The sequence below is a fragment of the Empidonax traillii genome, unplaced genomic scaffold (assembly GCF_003031625.1).
Source record: "Empidonax traillii isolate 1590-97213 ecotype Southwest subspecies unplaced genomic scaffold, ASM303162v1 scaffold711:size593479, whole genome shotgun sequence".
Lineage (NCBI taxonomy): Eukaryota > Metazoa > Chordata > Aves > Passeriformes > Tyrannidae > Empidonax > Empidonax traillii.
Window position 1 is genome coordinate 562,706 of NW_020955904.1, and position 22,931 is coordinate 585,636.

At 38.5% G+C, this 22,931-nt stretch overlaps 1 protein-coding gene across 5 annotated transcripts in view; it reads left to right on the forward strand.

Moving 5' to 3' along the window:
* EFR3A (EFR3 homolog A) overlaps positions 1 to 22,931 on the forward strand; it is a 77,398-nt gene that overhangs the window by 50,261 nt on the left and 4,206 nt on the right. For all 5 annotated transcript variants that reach the window (XM_027900117.1, XM_027900118.1, XM_027900119.1 and 2 more), the window contains 13 exons: positions 215 to 379; positions 2,670 to 2,781; positions 4,627 to 4,678; positions 8,122 to 8,294; positions 8,731 to 8,806; positions 9,383 to 9,544; positions 10,787 to 10,918; positions 11,404 to 11,471; positions 12,699 to 12,826; positions 17,833 to 17,921; positions 20,759 to 20,807; positions 21,665 to 21,768; positions 22,373 to 22,422. In XM_027900117.1, the coding sequence (XP_027755918.1) occupies positions 215 to 379; positions 2,670 to 2,781; positions 4,627 to 4,678; positions 8,122 to 8,294; positions 8,731 to 8,806; positions 9,383 to 9,544; positions 10,787 to 10,918; positions 11,404 to 11,471; positions 12,699 to 12,826; positions 17,833 to 17,921; positions 20,759 to 20,807; positions 21,665 to 21,768; positions 22,373 to 22,422 (1,360 nt within the window). The remainder of the gene's footprint in view (positions 1 to 214; positions 380 to 2,669; positions 2,782 to 4,626; positions 4,679 to 8,121; positions 8,295 to 8,730; positions 8,807 to 9,382; positions 9,545 to 10,786; positions 10,919 to 11,403; positions 11,472 to 12,698; positions 12,827 to 17,832; positions 17,922 to 20,758; positions 20,808 to 21,664; positions 21,769 to 22,372; positions 22,423 to 22,931) is intronic.

A 22,931-nucleotide genomic window follows, 5' to 3' on the forward strand; every position in this document is an offset into this window, starting at 1 on the left:
GCATTTCCCAATTCCAAGTTAATTCCTAGAACTTCAAGGTGTAGGCACACTTCAAAACTTCATCCCTAGGCCTTACGCCTCAAACACTGAATTTCACTTGGGTTTTCTATGCTTACTCTGATTTCTTTTGAAAAGGGATTGAAAAGGTCAGTTTTCATTTTCTTAAGACATCTTTCCCTTGCCAGGTGCAATCACTGTTATTTGTTGTTTCCAGGCCCGACAGTTCTGGAGGTGTTTAATACCTTGTTGAAGCACTTGCGCATCAGCGTTGACTTCGAGCTGGGTGACAGGCGCAGCTCAGCGGGAAGTGCCACCTTCAGCACGAGCTCCAAGGAGAGTGATGAGAGGATTGTCCAGAATGCAATTATTCAGACAATTGGTGAGTAAGGACAGTTAACACAGGCTCACTTGAAATCCCTCCTGTTTTTCCCCTTCCACAATGAGGTGGTATTGGACCAGCTTGAATCCAAAAAGAATAATAGCAAGTGTGATATCTCTGATTGTATTTGCCTCATTCTCGGGCTCGCTTTAGGTATTTGTCTTCTGAAAGATTGTTCTTTTAAATGCTAACTGAGCAGATAGGGAAGAGTCTCGATGATAATAAAAAAAGCTGGTAGACTTAAAAGAAATTTTAGTTATATTATTATCTGGCCCTTGAAGTATAGAAATAAATCCCTACTTTTGGTACAGAACTAATATTAGTCCTTTTATGAAAATCATATTGCAAACAATCATATACAGTAATATATATTTTAGTGGGTGCTACCTGAAAACTTGTGAAAACGAATGTTAAACCAGTAGCAACAATGACACCTAATGGCCGGATGTGCTGCTACAGCTTAAGTACTTTACAGCACTGAAATTGGAGTAACAAATTCTGTAAATTATTTTGTTAGAATAGATTTTCTCTTTGTGGTAGATATATTATATATTGCTCTGCATATATGATGTCTATTCCTTTTCTTAAAGAACAAGGGGCAGTGCAACTTAAATGTTGTTCACTAATCTGTACCTTGAAGCTTTTCTCTTCATTGCAGTAAAACTCAAAATGTTACCCCCCACCCCCCCAAAAAAAAAAGTGCTGGAAACCCCACAACCCAACTTTTTAAAGTAAAGCTTGTTTCTGTCCAAGTTAACTCTGTACTATTGCACAGTAATAGAATAGAATATCTGAAGTTGGCAGGGACCCATAAGGGTCATCGATTCCAACTCCCTGCTCCTCACAGGACTTCTTACAACTAAACCATGCGAAGAGCATTGTCCAGACGCTCCTTGAGCTCTGTCAGGCTTAGTACTGTGGCCACTTCCCTGGGGAGCCTGTTCTAGTGACCAGCCACCTATTCAATAAGAAACCTTTTCCCATCTGAGCTTCCCCTGATGTGGCTTCCTTTCATTTCCTCGTGTCCTACCTCTGGTCACCAGAGAAAGGGGATCAGCACCTCCCCTTCCACTGCCCCTCTTGAGGAAGGTGTAGACTGTGATGAGAGCACCCCCAGCCTTCTCTCCTTCAAGTTGAACAAGCCAAGTCATCTCAGCTGCTCATCAGAAGTCTTTCCCTCAACACCCTTCACCATGTTGGTTGTTCTCCTCTGAACAGCCTCTTAATACTTTGATGTTATATTGAGGTACCCATAACTATGGACTCGAGGTGAGGCTGCCCCAGTGCAGAGCAGAGTGGGACAGTCACCCTCCTAGACCGGCTTGCAATGCTGTGCCTGATGCCCCCCAGGACACAGTTGGCCCTCCTGGCTGTCAGGGCACCCTGCTGACTCACACTTAACTTGCCATTGACCAGGAACCCCAGGTCTCTTTCCATGGGGAATGCTGGGAATAACAGCACTATCTCTGTTCCCGTCCCTGGGTGCAGTCGCAGAGCTGTGGCCATGCTGCCATAAGAGCAGGGCTTAGCCTGCAGCTGGCATTGGGGTGACAGTGTCCTGCTGGAGCTTTGTCTGGGCAGCTGCCTCAGTCGTGAGGGGTGCAGAGCTCAGGGAAGCCAGAGCCTTCTGTGGATAGAAATTTCTCCCTGGTCAAGCTGGCAGAGCTACAGCACCCTCCTTGTGTGCCAACTGTTGCTAGCACTCCCTAAGGGATATCTTTAAGGCTGGGGAGGGGGTGCGTGCCTGATGTTTCTCCTGGCCCTGCACAAGCCCCTTCAGCCATTGTGGCACAGGCTGTGGGCTCCAGGTGAGTCTTTCTGCTCCCCTGAATTTCCTTTGGTTCAGGAAACCCCCCTGTGCAGCTCCCTGGAGCATTTCACTTCCATTGGGAGCTGCTCGCATTGTCAGTCCCTCCACACAGCAACAGTTATATATAACACTTGTATGTCTGGGATTTCTGTCCCCTCACTTGTAATACTTAATAGAGACTTAACAGACAAAAGTTACAGCACTTCCAATTCCTCACTAGTTACAAATTAACAGATGCCACATCCTTAATTTTTAAATGGTTTATTCAGAGGAGGATAAAATTAGAAAGCTTTAGGATTCAGAGTTGGAAGCAAATGTCACAGAAAGACTCTCTAAAGCCTTTCAGCAGAAATGAACATGTGAGTTTATGGCCTAAAACAAATCATAATTTTATTCTCATCTATTTTGACTTTGTTAATATATTCCTTGTATTTGTAAGGCTTTCCTTATAAAGAGTGATTTCATTCTATTTTTATTTAGGATTTTTTGGAAGCAATCTCCCAGATTACCAGAGATCAGAGATTATGATGTTCATTATGGGCAAAGTACCTGTTTTGGGGACTTCACAGTCACTGGATACCAGCCACCTTGGGTTTGTATATCTTGCATTTTTAAATTTCTAAATAAAATTTTGATTTTAGATTTTTGATACAGTGTGAAGTGAAAACCATTAAGAAAAGTGAAATACAAATCCTTACTCATTAGGAGCTATGTTAAATACTATGCAGAACCAAGATAAGCACAGTGCCAGCAATATGTAATCAGTCTACAGACTTGATACTGATAGAAAATACCTGATTGGAATCAAGCTTATTTTGCACTTAAACATTTCTTCTCTCCACATCTGTACAGATGTTTCTGAATTTATCCAGTGAATGCTGATTAATTCCATAATTTCTTACATGTGTGTTTTGGGAATGAGGGAAATTGGACTATGACTACATTTTTTGCAAATAGCTGTATAATTTTCAAATATTTTTTGTTTTTAATACATTCTGTTCAAACTTACTTCAGCTTAAGAAATAAACTGCAGAAATCCCAGTGAATTTGTTTTAAATTTTCCCTCTTTGTTTAGAAATAAGAAAAAGCTGTAGATGGTCAGATTTCTGTAATAAATCCATAATTAAAATGTTGCCATACACTGAAGTAATTTTTTTCCCTGTAACATGAATAATTAAGTGGAAAAGACTGTGCTTCCTCAGTATGGGGAAAGTCACTGAAGAGGCTGCAGCTGTTCTTTCCAGATGTGCATGGACACTGCACCACATAACTGGTCCCCTGCTAGACTAAGTAGGAAGTCATTGCCATTCTCCTGGCTTTTAGTACAGTATTGTGTCTCTGCAGCATGGGATGATATTCCATGGAAGATAGAAATCTATCTGTGCCAGGCAGTTATCTCTCATTAAGAAGGTATTTGAAGAACAAGTCCATGTAAAATTCTGTGCTTGGATGAGCAGCTGGGGGGACTGTTTTTTTACCTACACAATTTTCCTTTTCTAGGGTTATGTGTAAATGTGTGTGTTAGTATGATGTGCATGTGTCATTCTGAATACAGCAGGCATTGTGACTGCTCATACAGTTTTGCACTGTGTGAAATTTTGGTCTCTGCTACCTGAGACATTTGAATGATACAATAGCCAGATTATAGCCCCTGTAGGTATAAGTTTCCACTGTTATGTAGGGGCCAACTCCTGTGGAGAGTTTTGCTCTTTCTTTATGCTATTGATGCACAAAATGGTTTGTACCTTTTTTTTTTTTTTTCCTGAGAGGGTCTCTTTGAATGGAGCAATTTATTCCAAGTGCACTTTATCTCCTAAGATCTTGCAAGAGTAGTGACTATATACCATTAGCTATTTGACCTCTTTTAGTACCAGCAGAAGGAAAGTGAAAACAGATGAAGAACAGGTTAAGTCGTGTTCTGTGTACCTTCCTGTGATACGAAAACTGAGGGGTCTTTCAGTTTTCCGTACTGATTTTGCAGATAACATTTTCCCAGTCTCAGAGTTCTTGGGTCTGATTTAAATAAGAAGTGTCCTTGTTTCTTTAGAAGACTCAATTACATTTTAATTCAGAAGAAATTCTGAATGCTGATGCTTGTGAAAATAAAGTCAAGCTTGTAGTGGTTGAACGTTTTAGATACAAAGAGATTGCTAAGTGAAACATGAGTTTTAGATCTGCTTTACAGTATACAATTCACTGTTTTCTTCAATGGCATGAGCTCCATTTTTTAAGCCTTTCTGTAAATGTCTCTTTCAAAAACATTTAGTTATTGTACCTCAGTTGGAGATATTTGCCCTTTATTTGTGATCATCCAGCATCCCTTCCAAGACTGCTGTATTCACTTGTAGAAATGCAGTTGTTAAAATGATGTCTAGGTAATATTTTGGAGATATGCAAAAAAATCTAATTTGCAACTTTTTTTTTTTTCTAATTGCAGAGATTTGGGAACTAGAAGGATTCAAATCATGTTACTGAGATCTTTACTTATGGTAAGCCTTTTGTGCTCAGTGCTCTATGTTATAAACACATGTTTCACTTTGTCTGTGTATTTACACACGGAAGCACAGTATAACAACTCTGGATTATGAAATTAAACATACATTCCTATTACGTACATCTGTAATTCTGCTGTGTAAAATTGTGAAAGCGTTTTCCCAACTTACATGACAAACAGCTCAAGAAATACTCCTCCATCTCTTAAAGCGCTTCAGTGAGTATCAGTTATAATTGGATCTGCAGATCCAAAAGAACATCCTAGAGTAGGTTGAGTTCTGCCAGCAATACTGGCAATATCAAAATGAAATCACTTTTGTCTCTGAGCCCAGAAAAGCACTAATTAGTAGAATGGACAATATTTTTAAAACCATAGGAGTAGATGCCTATCTTCAAGCCCTTAAAACCTCAGACACAATTGTTCTTTCCTTCCTAATATTTGCCAAGTTTCTTGTAAGGTATGACTGAGTATTTTATCACAAATACATTTTTCAACTGTAAACCTTTAAAGAGTATTTCTGGAAATAGAAACAGATGGTAAGAATCAGAAAGTGGGTAGGAAAGGAGACTCTTGCCAGTAGAATCCTGGCCTGTTTTGTTGCAGAAGCTGAAAACTGTATAGTCACTGAAGCAGAGGATACAGCATAAAGAATGATTTCACAACTAAAGCAGAAGAATAGCATCCTGGAAAATGAGCTTCTGTCCCTGTTTTGACATGAAATTTGTGTGTGATGTTAGGCAAGTTGTTTAAACCATTCTTTGCTTGTCCAAATCTGAAATCCTAGACTGTGGTTTGCAGAAGACCTGAGCGTTGACAGTTGCAATTTAAGGATAGAAAACTTGTGTAGAAAGGGCCTCAGGTGGTCATTTTGCACATTTTCTCCAGTAAAGATAAGGCTCAGGTACATCTAAACTGTTCCTGACAATATTCATCTCACCAGTCTTCAAGTTCCATCCAAGATAGTAAGAATTGTTCTAATGATTTTGGGCACTGCATAGCCTAAAGTGTGCTTTAAGGGATTCAGGTTGGGCGTGTGGAAGGAATTTGACATTGTGGACACTGAATTTCAATTTTCCTTCTCTTTAGAATACGGGAGTAAAATCCCATCATGGCACAAAGGTGTGAAAGTGAATGTTCTGATGCTTAATGAATTACTCAGACATTGATAAATGAAAGAAATTTGAGCATTGTACATCATGTATTCTTTACAACAGAATAATATTTCATAAAATAATTAGTCTGTTGTCATTGCATACACACAGGCAGACAAGTTAATGTTAATAGGCAGTTAAAATCTGTCACTTCATTAAAAGTGTTCGCATGCATTTGCAGCCTTACTGCTTGTAATATCAGTCATTTTCCCTTTACAAAATGATTGATTAGATACCTTCATGTTGCCCTTGTGCTTCTCTGCCAGCCACTTCGCTTTTGAACACCTTCAGTTATACTGCAGGCCCAGTGATTCCTCCCGTGCTGTGCTTGAACCCCAGCAGGCACCGGGGACCACCCAGTCGCTCCCTCACTCTCCCCAGAGGGACGAGGGAGGGAATCAGAAGGTACCAGTGAAAAAGTGGGTTGAGATGAAGACAGTTTAGTAAGTAAAAGAAGGAAACCAAGAGAAACAAAACTAGGGAACAAAAGAAAGTAATAATAAAATAAAATAAAACAAAACCTCCACCCAAAACCCAGTTGCTCACCACAAGCCAGCTGATACCCAGCCAGTCCCTGTGGAGTGGCAGCCCTTGCAAACTGCCACCTCTTTTGTTGCTGAGATGACACATTTTAGTGTAGGATGTCCCTCTGGAAGTGTGCAAGCTCTGCTCAGCAGTAACTAAATCAACTCCATGTTATCAGCACTGTTTTGGTCACAAATCTAGAGCACAGCACAAAACACAGCAGCCTATTTGCTACTATGAAGAAAATTAACTATCTCAGCCAAAATCAGCACAAGACAGTTCACATGTAAAAGAGTATGGAATATGTATAATAAAGATACAATTATTAGGTAAGCCTTAGATAAAAATATTACTGTGTTTATTATTGTGACGGTTTGGACTTGGCTCCCTGCCAAATGCCTGAAAGCTAGGACAGCAGCCCTCTTCCCCCTTCCTTTCTTCCCTTAGGTTAAAGGAGAAAGAAACTATAAAAATTAAAGAACTCACAGTCAAGCTGCTTATATAAAAATATATCTATATTTATGTAAATTACAGTTATATACAGTTAAGATGCTATATACACCGTAAAAAGGGGGTCCACCCCCCGCAGGGATAGGGAAAGGGAAAAAGGGGACAAAAGGAAACAAAAGGGACACCGAACAGGTATACTAGATCAAACTATACTAATAACTAACAAAACAAATCTCACCACGTCCCTTAGAACAGCAGGATCGGCAGTCACAGCCAGCACTCTCCAAATCTCCACGTGGCAGGACAGTGGACTCTGTAGGCCTCAGCCTTAGATAAGCGAGACTAACGCAGGGACTCACTGTTCCCAAACTTCGCCGGAAGAGAAGAGAGAGAGGTCTCTAATCTCCAACTTATTTATACTCTGGTTTACGTAAAAATTGTGTGGAATACTGGGTACTTGGCTCCTTCCTTGGTTACAAACTGGTCACCAAGGAAGGCCTAGACTAAAACCATCACAATTATAATTAAATTTTGAATATTTATTCTCCCCTCATTATCAATACCTTATACTTGGCAGTTTCTGAATCTGTTTTGGTTTTGAGATTCTAGTATTCTGATAACCTCCATTTTAAATTTTAAACATTTCTGACTGCTGTAAAGGTTCAGCTAATTAATATTTGAATTGTCAGGTAGAAGTTTATGTACCTACAGAATTTGCTTTAATTAAAAGTAATTGAATAAGGCAAGTCAGAGGTAGTATTAGTTTAACAAAAGAAAACAAAAAACCACCACGATACTAGATTTCTAAGAAGGTGGTGTTTGCTGCTTACATTATGTTTTGCAATAAAGTAGTATCAATAAGTGTTTAAGATGTACATGTAGGCTCTGACTTCTCTATTTTAATTTATGTGAGCTTACTCAGTACCATATGTGAACAGCTCATAGCCTGAAATGGAAAAATCTCTATTGTAATTATTACCATCTTCATTTTATGCCCTACAACTTTTCATAGGTCATTTAAAAAAAAAAAATCATAAATCATACCTTATTTTTTCTTCTGAGTATCTTGGTAAAGGAAGGATCCTGAGAAACAATCCTTTTAACAAATGAGAAAGTTAATTTGAAAATGTGTGTTGGAGTCCTTCCAAATCCATAGTGAGGTCAGGAATTTTCAAAAATTAATCCAATACTTCAATTTGAATCTGCCTTTCAGATGCCAAAACAAGCCCACTAAGAGGTGAGTGACGAACGCAATTAATTCTTACAGTGCAGTAACGACACACACATTCATTTTACTTCCGACAATGAACAGGTGACTTCAGGATACAAAGCCACAACGATCAGTAATGCACTTCCTGCCCCGTTCCTGGACCCGTTACTGTCTCCTTCCCTCATGGAGGACTCTGAGCTCAGGCAGCTGGTCCTGGAAATCCTGCACAACCTCATCGATCGGCATGACAACAGAGCGAAGCTCAGGGGGATACGGTACTGCTTTTGGTTTGCTTTGGCCTGCTAGAAATTCTGGTTTAACACCTGAATGATAAATACTGTTGATTTTTAAACACTTTTGCTAATGTGGAATTTTAATGTACTGTTTTGGTAAATGCACAGGGCACAGTGTCTTTTATTGATGGCAGGTGTTTTACTGGTAAGCCTCAGTGCTCACACCTTAAATAACCATTTCAAATATCTGCTAGTTTAGCTGTGGAAGACAATGTTATTTTATGCAGAGAAAAAAAATACCGTGGTTGTCATAATTCTGTTTATTGTTCTCCCTCTTCAATTGAAATTTATCATTGTTAAGACTGGATATAATTAAAATGGAAATTGCATCAAGATTTGTTTGAATAGTTCCTATATTTTACATTCTCTTCCTTTTCAACTTTTTTTTGCTAAAACGATATTTTTCTTCCGTTTGTAGAATAATACCAGATGTTTCTGATCTAAAGATAAAACGAGACAAGATTTCAAGGCAAGATGTGAGCTTCATGAAAAAGGTAATAGTCATACATCACTTTCCTATCTAGAAATAAAACAACTGAACCAGTTATTTTGCTTTTGTTCTGCAGTTGTATTTTTGCAAGAAGTTGCAAAGATCGGTACCAAATTATTTTAATCAAATTACAGGGATTTTGATGTTGAGGTGCTCTAGATACTTTCAAGATGGTTCCATGGAATAAAGTTGCTATGTATGTCTTAGGTGAAAACCCTTGCATGCATGAAATTAGACAGAGAATTAAAAGAATAAAAAAAGGATAAAATACATGTATACACATACACACACAAACAAGTACATAATATTACCACCAGTTTCTAACAGCAACTTCTTCATAAACACAGTCCTGTTCTATTTTATGCTGAGAATTGCATGAATACTGCACTGTGATTAGATGTTGGCATTCATTTCCTGTTGAAATATTAAAACAAAAATAAATTGTCCATTTATGGAAACAAGGAATCTAAGTTGGCCCTGCTTGGAGCAGAGAGTTGGACTAGAAGACCCTTAATTATCCTTTTCAATCTAAATTATTCTATTATTTTAATACTCATTTTCCCTTTTACGTCTTTTATAGCATGGTCAGCAGTTGTACAGACACATCTACTTAGGCTGCAAAGAAGAAGACAATGTCCAGAAAAACTTTGAACTGCTGTTTACATCTCTAGCTCTTACCACAATTGAACTGGCCAACGAAGAAGTGGTTATTGACCTCATTCGATTAGCTATTGCCTTGCAGGTACGAGGCTGAGTTGGTTTGGGGTTCGTTGACTGACAATTTATATTTGTAATTGGATATGTGGGTAACTTGTTTTGTTTGTGTATTGATCTTCAAATTGGAAATCTCATCATTTGGTCCAAACGTGATTGATCCACTAAGGAAGTGCACTTTGTACGTGCCACTTATTAAAGGGGAAGCTTCAACTAATCAGTTTTGTAACAAATTTCTACAGCATGTGCTGGTCAGGAAAAGTAGCAGATGTGGAAATTTGTTGAAACGTTTCCTAGAATCACTGATATTCGTTAGCAGAGTGAAAAGGTGTTCTTACAACCTGTCATTGTGCATCAGTGTTCTGTATAAAATGTATGGACTGTCCTCACCTTGGATGAAAGCTTTTGTATAATTGATTGGTTGGAAATATTTCTCAAACCAAACTATTTAATCTCACCTTGGAGTAAAATATCTGTTAGTGTGTTGATAGGTTTTATTCCTTAACATTTCGTTAAAAAAAGTCATACATTATCTCATACTTGCATACAGTCTTCAGGGAAACTGTCAAACCTACTAAGTTTTTCTGTGTTGAAATCAAAGCATTAAAAAAAAATAAAGGAGTGCTAACATGTGCCCTGGAAATTTGATGAAATCAGTGCCTGTATTCCCAGTTCTCTTTGTTATTAATCTTGTTCTCAAATGTTCATCTGTATTATGAAACCTCTGAAATGCAGGGTGCATCCTTAATTATAAAATATGTCACTGAACCAAATCCTTACTTGATGAAAATGACATTATGAGTTTTACTGGAGCAAAAATAATGCACTCTGAATAAACATAGAAATGCTAATAAGGATTAAATAATTCCCTTTACGGTGCCGTATCTGTGACTCACACAGGTGATTTTTGTGATTAAACTGCTATTTCTAATTTTCCTGAAAAAATGTTTTGATCAGGAGGTGGTAAGTACAAGAGATTACCAGTTATTAACCTGTACTTCCTTTCTGAGAAACAGAATTTTGAGTTGAGTAAATGTATTTCTCTTCGTAATGGTTGAATCTTTTAAGCTCTGTAACTTCAGATCAATACATTTGTAATTCAGGAGAGTGAGCTAAAAGACTAGAATTTTAAGATGAGAGCTGTCAAATGCTAAGTAGTAGCAGATAGTCATCATATGTCAGGTAGTGTTACTACTACTAATTTTGACTTCCATATATTCAGGACAGCCTGTTAACCTTGGAAAGCATAATGCTATCCCTTATATTTCAGGACATTGCCATCATCAACGAGGATAATCTGCCAATGTTTAATCGCTGTGGTGTAATGGCATTGGTTGCAGCTTATCTAAACTTTCTGAGTCAGATGATTGCAGTCCCTGCCTTTTGTCAGCATGTCAGCAAGGTAACACATAATTAAATAATTCAAATCATTTATGACAGTACACATTCTACTGTAAAATGAGTAAATAATTTGTGTCACGTAATTGCTTATGATGTTCCCCCATATTTGTGTCCACTGACGTTGCTCTTGGTCTTCAGTCTCTGATGGCATTACTTGCTGACTCTTAAAATTATAAACAGAATAGTCTTCTCTCAAAGTATAGCATTTTTACTTTGTTTATAAGTGCCACATATAATGGGCTAAATCTTCATCTGGTATAAGACTTTACACCCTCACTGGCTTGCGTGGAAAAGTACTGACATGTAGAAGACCATGAGAACCAGATTTTTAGTCCAAACGGGTGAATGCCACAGTCTGTTTCTCTGGTTAAAAGAAATTCTAAAGGTCTCATTTGTGCTGAAGTAGGTGTTAGTGAGGGTTAGTTATTGGAAAAAAAAACTATGGAACTACTCTATTTGTACTATTTGTCTTGTGTTTTTTTTCAGGTCATTGAAACTAGAAGTGTGGAAGCATCTTATTTTCTCCCAGAAACAATTTTCAAAGACAAATGCGAGTAAGGAGATACCAAATGTCAATTAGTGGGCAGTGAAGTACCTCTTTTGTTGTTAAAATTTAGACATCACTGAAATATGTTATGTATGTGAAAAATAATTTAGGGGTTTAGTAGTGTACAGGGTAATCAGAAGAAACCCAAATATTGAAAGCATGTGCGTGTATAGGAAAAAGAAAAAGTAGGTTTTGGACTCTTTTATTGTAGTCAGAGGCACTTACACCCTCACAATATGATGCTTGCTGTGCATGCTAACACAGCCAAATGCATTTTCACTGAATCGCAGAATGGGTGAGGCTGGAAGGCATCTCTGGAGGTCATCTGGTCCCTGCTCAAGCAGGGCCACCAAGAGCAGACTGTGCAGGACCACATCCAGATGGCTTTGGAATATCTCCAAGGATAGAGACTCCACAACCCCTCTGGATAACCTGTGCCAATGCTTGGTCACCCTCACAGGAAGGAACTGTTTCCTGATGTTCAGCCAGAACCTTCTGTGTTTCTGTTGGTGCCAGTGCCTCTGGCTCTGTCACAGAGCAGCACTGACAAGACAGTGACCTTTCCACCCCTCTCTCCCTTAAGATTGTCATACACATTGATAAGATCCACCTTCTGTTCTCCATGATGACCTGTCCCAGCTCTCTCTGTCTGTCTTCATTGGAGAGATGCTCCAGTCCCTTAATCCACCTTAGTGGCCCTTTTTTGGACTCCCTGAAGTAAATCCATGCCTCACCTTCCCTGGCGAGTGCAGCACCTGACTCAGTAGTCCAGGTGTGGCCTTACCAGAGCTGAGTAGAGGGGCAGGATCTCCATTAACCTGCTGACAGTGCTCCTCCTGTCAGCCAGGATACAGGATACAGCCCAGGATACCTCAGTCTTTTTTGCCACAAGCACACACTGCTGGCAAATGGCAAATATTACTGTTGCTAGTAAATAATTAATTACTATTAATATTACTATCGCTCTGCAGGTTGTTTTTTTTTTTTTTATTTAACAGACCATTTTCTCTCAAAATTAGCAGAATAGGTAAAGAACATGTTTCAGATAGGCAGTAAGTGTTAAGGTAATTTAAAATAATCTGGAGGTGTTGAATAAACTAATTTGGGGTGTATATTCATTCCTAAAAAACTGAGCAAGCTTCATTTCCATCAAGTCATTACCATTGGTTGCTCACAGACGTTGGAAGAATATTTTCTGTAACCAACAAATAACTTCAAATATGTATTTTGACAGTCTTCCAAAATCCTTAGAGAAGCATGAAAAAGATTTATTTTTCCTGACGAACAAGATTGCAGAATCATTAGGAGGCAGTGGATACAGTGTGGAAAGATTGTCAGTTCCATATGTACCCCAGGTAACAGGTAAGTGGTGATTGGTAGCAACACTACTAAGTACCAGTTATTAAGAATGCTTTGTTAATGTTTTGTGTGCCAATGGAATGCAATGTGACTGCTTGGCAAAAAAACCTAATCAGATCATTTTGTCTTCTCAGGATGGGGTGTTTTTTTCTCTTTAGCTATTCTGTGAAACTGTAAAATGTTTTAACTATTTGTCCTTTTAATTTTTATTTATTTTACCTTAAAGGAAGAGGACAGAAAAGCTTTGAACCTATTTTGACTCTCTTTAATGAAGTCTTTACTTTCAAAAGACTACCTGTGTTAATTTGAGAATATACAAGCCAGAATACTTTATTCTTTTTATGTGAACAATGAATGAAAGATATTCCATGCTTTTGCCATATGGTCTTGTGCTGAATTATTTGCCTTAGATAAATTCTAAATGAGTAGATGTTAATTTAGTCAAGAATGGGATGTTTTCTTCCATTAGATACCTCTGCAAGCTTAGTGTCAGGTAACAGCAGAAATGCCTGAGGAAAGTTTGTGGGAGTTCCAGCTATGCAGGCTGTGTGAACAGTGTGTGGAGGACTAGCTAGTATGTGATATTATGTGCTTTTGGCTTTTCAACAGCCAATTGAGCAACTTACTCAAAAAATTGTTTGAAGAATTTTTTTTCTTAACAATGTGCGTTTTGTGGCTCTGTGTAACCAGACTGTGGGACGCCCCAGTCTAAAGCACAGACCTTTTTAAAGTACCTGTCAGAAAAATGTGATTTCTCTGTTCTGTAGCTCATATATAGAGAGAACCATAGTACAGAGGGACAGTGAATGCCAGATCTGTTGCTCTTGCAGTCTGATTCAGAGACATTGCTGCCTGCTCTTGGGTATCTTTTTTGGATAGCTGCTATGGGAGGAATTGAGTTCTCCAGACAGCACAAGTGGGTTTGTCCCAAATGCTAGCAGGCACACTAGTGATGTCTTCTGACACAGCTGCAATGTCTGTTTTCTTGCTGGTTGTCGTCTTCTGGAAAGGATAATGTTCCTATCCTTGACAGATTACTTCTTCTGGCATCCAGAAAAGCAGTTAATGTTATATTTTAGCATTGGCAGAAGAGGTAGCCAGCAAGTAAGGAAATGTTGCTGGCTTTGAGTGAATGAGAATGGAATGAGGCAGATAGCCTGGTTTGAGATTTATGTTAAGCCTCTTCTAGAAACCAAAGTGTATTTGTGCCCAAATGACCTTGTTAGGGTTTTCTTGGATACTTTGCTGAAAATGCATTCCTACACAGAGGAAGACATGAAAGTTCTGACAGCAAGATTGAATGAATTTAGCTGCAAGTATGTGATTAACTGCCTCTGCAGGTGATGAGAAATTGCCATATTTAATCCTAAGTCTTAGCATATGTGAGTCAGATGGGTTTGGGGTTTCCTGTAAATTTTTTGTAAAGAGCAGTAACCAAAACTTGCTTCTTGTCTGTTACCATAGCTAATAAAATCATTAAACCTGTGGAATATTGAGCTTCCAAGGTTTTCATATAACTAAATCAGGAACAAATGGATATTTTGGAATTCCTAAGCTTTTCATGTTTCATCTCTGCTATTAATATTATAATGCTAGAATGTAGTATTTCAAAAGAAATCATTAATCTTAGTAAAAAATGAACCCATTTTTTTATGTTCCTGTGAAATCCAGGGTTGAACCCAAAAAGCCAGTAAATATTTCATCCTGATTATTTCTGGTATTTCCAAATATCAGTGACACAATGCTTAACAATGGCTTGTCGACATAATTTTGTCATCCTATCTTTGTTTCATGTTTTGATATTTCTTGTCAGTTTGAAAGACATTCATATCTGCAAATATTGTATCTGCCTTTTTCTCTTCCTTACTTGGGGGAGGGAGAAAACTGATATTTAAATGTACTTTTAACCATTTTTTTTTGTCAGTACATACATATTTTTTAATTCAGCTCTATTTCCATCAGGCAAAAAACCTCATAAATGCAAACACAAGTCAAAAGGTAAAAATGAGTCGTAGGTCAGCCTGCTCTCCTGCTGCTTGTGATGTCTCTGTAGGATGTGCACAGTCAAAAAATGCTTTTAGAAGGCCTTTAGATCTTTAGGCCAGAAATTGTGTTGTACTTGGTGTATTCAGTGTTTCTTCCTTATGCTTTTTTTTGTTTATCTCCTTGATATACCTGTAGCAATGTTAGCTGCTGTGAGGTATAACCGTTGTGTTTACCCTTGATTTGAAACTCCACAGTGGTAGCTTCCTATTTTCTTTTCCTGAGCAGGCAGTAGGGCTAGAGGTATCATTTTTGTGATGGTACTAATTACCTCTTTGAGTGACATCGCAAGAACTTGTAGAAAGTTGGAAGAAGCTCTCAGTTGTTCAAGGAATGAAGAGTCATGTTACTCACTGGCTGCTCAGAATAAAGGTCTGTTAGCAGAACATGTGTACGTGCATATGTTCTGTCTGCATCCCAGTGGCTGTGTGCATCCCACCAGGACTGGGCTTAGTCACTGTCTACCCACCAGCTGTCTCCTGGTTTCCAGTCTCCCCAGTCACTGGCACGTGAGCATGTGAGTCCTTCGAGTCCCACAGCCCCGGTCCAGCTGCTGGTACAGATCCCCCTTGCACACTGTGATGCCCATGTGCGTGTCCATGGATCCCAGTCAACCCCCCAGGCTCCATGGTCTTCCTGACAGCTGACCTGGGCCTCCTGGTCTCTCTGGGGACCTTCCCCCCCCTCAGGGACACACAGAGCCAGACACACACAATCCCTCCCCCACTGCTTCCAGACCACTTGGCCTACTCTGCTGGTCCAGCTTGATGTTCCCTCATGATCACGTGGGAATCATCATGCTGTGCACCTTTGCTTGCTCCAGACCCACCAGGCCTCTGACCTGTGGTCTGACTCCAGTTACTGTGCTCGGACCCCCCTGCATATGAGTGCACAAAGAATATAGAGTTCCTCACCCAGAAAAAGAGGGACCTTGATGATCATCTAGTTCCAGCCCCCCTGCTGTGGGCAGGGACGCCTTCCACTAGACCAGGTTTCTCAAAGCCCCATCCAACCTGGCCTTGAACACTTCCAGGGATGGGGCAGACCGAGTTTCTTTGGGCAACCTGTTCCAGTGCTCCACCACCCTAATAGTAAAGAATTTATTCCTAATACCCAATCTAAATGTACCCTCTTTTAGTTCAAAGCCATTCCCCCTTGTCCTGTTCCTGCATGCCCTTGTGAAAAGTGATCAGCCAGTGAGGTGGATGCAGAGAGCTGCTCCTTTTGCTCCATGGTGTGAGTGCCACCCCTCAGCCCATGGAGCCAGGGCTCCTGGGACAGGCCTGTCAGGGGCTGTCCTTGTGCATCTGGGCTCCTTTGTGTGTATGGAGATGAGCTTTGTATCATATAACAGAAAAAATGGAAATTTTCACCATTTTTTACCTACTTCACATGTTGAAATTAGAGACAAATGGGTATTTTTCTCAGTCGGGTACAGTGAAACATCCATTACAAAAATGATTTCTATCCAAAGTAGCTGCAAAAATGTATCTTGTGGTGTTTGTGTGGCAGTTAGAGAGAGAGCAGCAAGATGGCAGCAGAGATGTAGTTTTGTCTTGTGTTTTCTTTTGAGGGCTGAGGTGCTTTCCTCAGACTCTGTATATATTGGGTCATGTACCAGCGAGCCATCAGGGATTAAAAAACTAGGTAAATCCTTCAGAATGCCACTTCAAATGCCCAGGGTCTCTGAGAACCTGGCAAATAAAGCTAGAATTCAGGTGTTTTCCACTAATCTTGTTCTTTCACTGCCTTTTGATCTTAAAATGACATTTCATTTATTCAACTTCTGAAAGTTATTTCTTGATTTTTAGAAGCTGAGGATGTTCAGCTCTGCTGGAATGAATTCTGTTTGTTCATGCTCAATATTTGCTCAGCAAAAGCACTTTGCTAGAAGTGGTTTAAGCAAAGCTTGCAGAAGAACCAGCATAAATTACCTTGTGGTGGGGGAATTTTAAATCCTTCTCCCAGTCTTATTATCAAGTGCCTGTAGGTGCTTTTAACTGTGTGCAGTGCAAGTTGTCAAATAATAGTAGCCAGGTCCAAATGGGTTGATCTTGGCTAAAATTTAAAACATGACATTGCAATTTGTGGTTTTGTAAATGAGATACACAAAAGTCAGACCTCTCAGGTCTGTTTGTCAAGGGATCCTCATGACGTGTCTTAAAATGCATTTTTACTGTTTATTAAAATCTTATGTTAATATATTAAATGTTAAAAATGAGAAAATACTATTGCTGCACTGCCTCAGGAATGCAGTCACAGAAGGAAAATCCATCAACTGATGGATGGTTCGATCATAATCTGCTTATGCATTAATGAAATTGTTGTTCTCCTTTTAGTATCAGCACAGTTGGTCTTATTCTGACAACTTTTTAGGCCAGCTGGACCCGCTAAAGTCCTTGTAGGAAGTGTGAAATGGAGAGAATTTTTTTCACCCAGTAGATTTTTAGACTCGCTGAATATGGTACTTGTAGCAACAAGAATAAGGAAGGGTTGTTGTTCATTTCCATTCAGAAATCTATTTCTTCTGTTAATGAGTCATCTTCCAAGAAGCCCTTTTCTGTTTCACAATACCTTCAGATTAAGACCTTAATATTTAAATTTCAAAACCAAGAAAATAAGTTCAGACTTTTCTAAAGAACTCTACAGCTATATATCATCATGTGCTATGTTATTTATTGTGCGTTTCAGTAAGAGCTCATCTCATTTTTTAAAATTCTGGGCTTTCGAGGGAAATTTGGCAAGATCTGGGATGGGAGGGGAAAGGAACAATAAAAAAGTTATTTTCTTTCATATTTAGTAATTTAGAACTGTAACTGATCATTTTACAGCAATTCAAATGATAAAATAGATGATTGTGGGTTAAATAGGCATATGGAAGCAAGTTTGCATCTCATGGGTAGAATTTTGATTGATCATGTTTCAAGTGTTACACGAAAAGTGAGAGAAGTTTTTTTTTCTGCCAGATGAGGACAGACTCTCCAGGAGGAAAAGCATTGTGGACACAGTGTCTCTTCAGGTGGATATTCTGCCTGGCAACAACACAGAGGACAAGGTATGAAAATCCCAGAATATTTTAAAGCAGCTTCTTGGAGGGAGAGGGGGAATGCAAGTGAAGTTTTCCCAGAAAGTCTTAATATCTGATTATTTTACCTATGTAAATACTTCAAGGCGTTGATTTTGTAAGTTGTGTTTGCAGAAATGTGTTGTCAAAGACACTGGTGCTGGTCTTGCTGTATGAAAATGTCAAGTATTTTATCATTGTAGTTTTTTATGGATAGTGCTGCAGAATATGGGATAGCAATCCATTTACACACTGAACAACTGATATTTTATGACCAAATATTCTGTCTGCATTTTGAGGCATCCAATAAATTCCTGAATCTGTATTCCTGCATCATTAAAGTGTTTGAGAAACTTGAGAGATGTAAGACCAGAGATGTAAGACTAGTGGTTGACCTGGGGTCGCTGAGAGGGACAGGAGCAAAGGCTAATTATCCCCTAGGAAGACTGCCTTATAATTAAAATTAGCCCACATCTTTTGACACTTCATTTGGAATACTTCTTAAAATAAATTTCTACTTCTGCTGAATCTTTTTCAAGGTTCTGCTGATTTTTATTAACCAGATTTCTGCTGGCTGCAGTGGAGATTAGCTGTTGAAATTGAGGTGTTTGTACCTCAGATGAAGTACAGATGATTCTTACCTTTGGCACCTTCAAGCACAAACTGTCTAAAGGCATGAGGCAGAATATGTGGACTAAGCCAAGCTGAGTGCTGCTAGTTTAAAATGCAATATTAAGCTATTGCAAAGGAGCAAGCTTCATTTTAGACAGAAGTGATCCATGTTTTGCATTATTATTATCATTATTAATTTCTGCTTTGTGCTGAGGGTACCTCAGATGATATTTTGTGTTCACTTTTGTGCTTTAGAAAGAATGACGATGAAAGTTCATGAGAAAGAAGAAAAAAGTGTTTGAAAAATAAGGGAGACAATCAGATCTCTAGCCTTCTGAAAAAAGTAAATGCTCCTTGCAGGATTGGGGGTGTTTGACATTAGTATTCATTTTACAATTGTGTATTATATGTAGTTTTATATGATTGAACAACTCTCTTGAAACTAGAATTAAATGAATGAAGCTTCCATTTCAGATTTCAAATTATTATGCTGATATCATATCAAGCATTGATATATAGAGTTTTTTGAAGTGATTGTAGATAAATCAAAATCTTTTTACAGGTTCTCAATTTAATGTGGGCTTAATGTGGTCCAGTGTTTTGGATAATTAATTACTTTCTTACCTCTTAAAAAGAAGAATTTTATTAATCAAAACCACAGAAAGTAAAGTATTCCTCCCGTATTGCTTTGTCATGTTTGTTTACAAGGCAAAGGAAAAACCAGTATTTTCCAATTTGCTAACTGCACTGCCATAGCTATATATGAAATCTAGTTGTCTTGCTTTCTAGATTAGTAAATATAACAATCCATAATTATCAGCAGAACTAAACTGCAAAAAAAAGGAGCATAAAGCTTTATGATTGAGAGGATTACATACTTAATTAATGGAAATTTTTGAATTAATGATTAATTCACCAAGTGTGAATTGCATAAAAGGTGATTACTTCAGAACCTGAATACTCTAGATCTCTAGCCATAGCCACAAATATTTGACACAAAGGGTGTTTCACTGTTTATTAATAAATCTTTTAAATATTCAAAGATAGAGAATAAAGTGCTCATGTAGTAAAATGATAGAAAAGTATCATTTACAGCTCCATCTCCTGAAATAACACTTAAATAAAAAGGAAACAGTTACTTCTGCTGGCTTTTCCCTTTATGATTGCTCAAGCCAATCAATTAAAAAACTGAAAGAATTCAGAGTCTTCTGAATTGGATGAAGTAACTTTTTGCTACCTTGCAGATCTCTTATCTTAAATCATATTAGACCATTCTAAACAGTTAGTGTTTATAAGGAAAAATAAAATAAAAGTGCTGCCTATTTACATGTTTGAAGGATTGAAGTGAATGTTCAAGCCAAGGAACTATGTTATATTCAGGTGAACACTGTTCTGCCACCTAAGCATTCTCCCCTAATATCATCACAGTGGTTTCACTGTAAATATATTTACTGGTATAGAAACTCTACAGAAAGTCCAGGTCTGTAATGAATTGAAACACAAGGATCCATGAGCTGGAGCTCTTCAGAGAAATATTTGTGCATCTTTGGTAATTTTGCAGCCCAAAGCAGTTCCTAATGAAGTAAATCTCCAGCAAATGGATATTCATATCACTAGATGAACAGATTTTCTCAGTGCATCAGACAAAGCTTGTTATGAAGAGCCCTTTAACTCCCATGCTTATGACATAAGCACCAAATTATTTGGCACCCATAATGGTACGAAGTCAGACTAAAGCAATAACCATTTTCCACTCTACCCTCCACTGCCATCTCTTACTTTAGCATCCCATTGCTGGTAACTCAGCGAGTCTCAGGAAGCAGTTGCTGTTATTGCTGTTATTCACAGCAGTTGTTTAAGAACCCAGTACTTAGACTTTACAGTATAGAAACACTACAGCCTATTGCTGACCCAAAGGAGTGTTCTGCCAAAATTCAAGTCCTTTTCTAAAGTACAGTTCCTATAGAGCATCTTGACTAGAATTTGGAAAGTTTTCCTTCACCTTAATTGATAAAAATTTCCTCAGTATTTGCAGTGGCTTTAAAAATGTGAATTAGTGATCTGTTGTCTGTCACAGAAACTCCAGATAAAACTATTAGAGACTTGTAAGGCAGAAAAGCTCTGGCCATTTTGGCCTTCTGTATTTTTCACATTCCTTATTTTTTAGAAACTTACGTTATATGTGATGATTAAGGAGTTTGTTTCTTTGTGTTTAGATTGATAATACTGAAGAAATTACGTTTGAAGCTTTGAAGAAAGCCATTGGTAAGATTTATTACAGTTGAGCTTATGCAGAATAGTTCTCAATTACTAAGGAATTGCTAGAGAAAAAGGAGTGGCCAGCGTAACAGAGTGAAAATATTACATTTGTTTCTCTTCAGCTAGTAAATTTATTTAAAACTTCAGTTATTTATTTCTGAATTTCTGAAATGATACCTTGATAATGTTAGTGAATTCATTTTCTGAAGTTAATGGAACTGAATGAAAAACATCTAGAAAAGCCTTTTATCTATTAAATTTGCCTTACAGGCCAAGGCATACATAATATGAGATTTGCAAGTTGTACTGAGTGATTACTTATAAAGCAACTAAAATATTTTTTATGTATTAAGATTTTAAGGTCTTCAGTGCATTCAGAAAACAGATTGTAAGGTACACTTTGTGGACTTCAAAAACACTCAGATTTTTTAAAAGAAAGTTCCAGCTGCTTGTAAGTTCACTCAGCCTATGGAGGTTGAACTGGCTTTTCTCAATTTCTAATAGAAAATTCTGGCCTGTCAGCATGAAATGGGGGCAGGATACTTCCTTCTTTTCTCTTGAGTCTGAACCTGTGTGCACTCAAGAGCAGTCTTGATTCCAGGCAATAAAGCAAAAGGGAGTCTAGATGTACTCATAATTAAAGCACTTAGTAAGAAAGGGGCAAAACTGGGTCCTCAAACCAGCTCCCTGAAATTTTATCTGCATTTCTCTTTAGAAGCAATGCCAGAGGACAGCTCATCTGAGAATGGGTTCATCCCTTCAAGCACAGTGCTTTTTCTGCAGTGCACTTAGGAAGGTTTATATCACTTACACTTGATAGGCAGAGATTGCATTTGTCTCAATTTTTTTATTATTCTTTTAAGATAACAATGGACTCGAAGAACAGGAAAAGGAAAAACGGCGTCTGGTGATTGAAAAGTTCCAAAAAGCGCCATTTGAAGAAATCGCAGCCCAGTGTGAAACCAAAGTGAGTGTCTGGAAAATGTTATACAGCACTGAAGATACTGATGTAGGCATTAATGGGGATGGGCTGGCTGTAGGTGATTTATATTGTGTCACTGCTGCTGTTACTTCTGAAGAAGTTCAGTTCTTTTTGTCTCCACTGTTATCAGTGTTGGGAGATTCCACTAATTTAGAGCGTGCTTTTGGTTGTTCCTAGACCATTTGGAAAGGAATAGATATCTCATATACTCTTCACCTTAATGTTTTCCTTGCTATCTTTGAAATCCACATTCATAGTCCATTCCTATTTCATTCTGGGATAACTGGAGCAGTATTTACCCCATTATATATTTTGAACAACTAAATGTATTTCAGGTTTGCTAAACTCCTGTCTGCAACAGCAGAATTTCCTATATAATTCCTGGCACTCCAGGAGAGGCTCACTCAATCTCAAATGCATCCTAAAGGCTCAGAATCCTTTCAGCAGTGAGAAATTGGGACAGGAATTGCTGCCTAGATTTGCATCTGGCAATGCAGAACACACTCACTGACTATGGCCTGGCACATTGATTGGGAGCTCAGTTCAATATATAGGAGTTAATAATTCAATTTTAATTTTTCTTCCCTAGGCAAACTTGCTTCATGACAGACTTGCACAGATACTGGAACTCACCATTCGGTAAGGCTTTGTGCAGGAAGAGTGTCATGAGTGAAAAATGAATTATAAAGCAATTGTGGCTACTTTCAGTTGGTTATGTCATGGTGTTCTTAAGCACATCTAATAGGGAGAAAATAATGGCCTTAACTGTGTGCTGTGGTTGAATCCTGGTAGGCGTTTCAGCCTCACATAACCACTGGCTTTATCCCTCCTCAGTGGGATGAGGAAGAGAATTGGAAGGGTAAAAGTGGGAAAACCCATGGGTTGAGATAAGAACAGCTTAATAGGTAAAGCAGAAGTCCCACATGCCAGCAAAGCAAAACAAGAAATTCATTCACTTCCCGTGGGTGGGCAGGTGTTAAGCCATCTCCAGGAAATCAGGGTTTGTTGGGAAGACAAATGCCATCACTCTGAATGTCCTTCCTATCCTACTTCTTTCCTTGAAGCTCTTATTGGTGACATGACACCACATGGTCTGGGATATCCCATGGGTCAGTTGGGGTCATCTGTCCCATCTGTGTCCTCTCCCA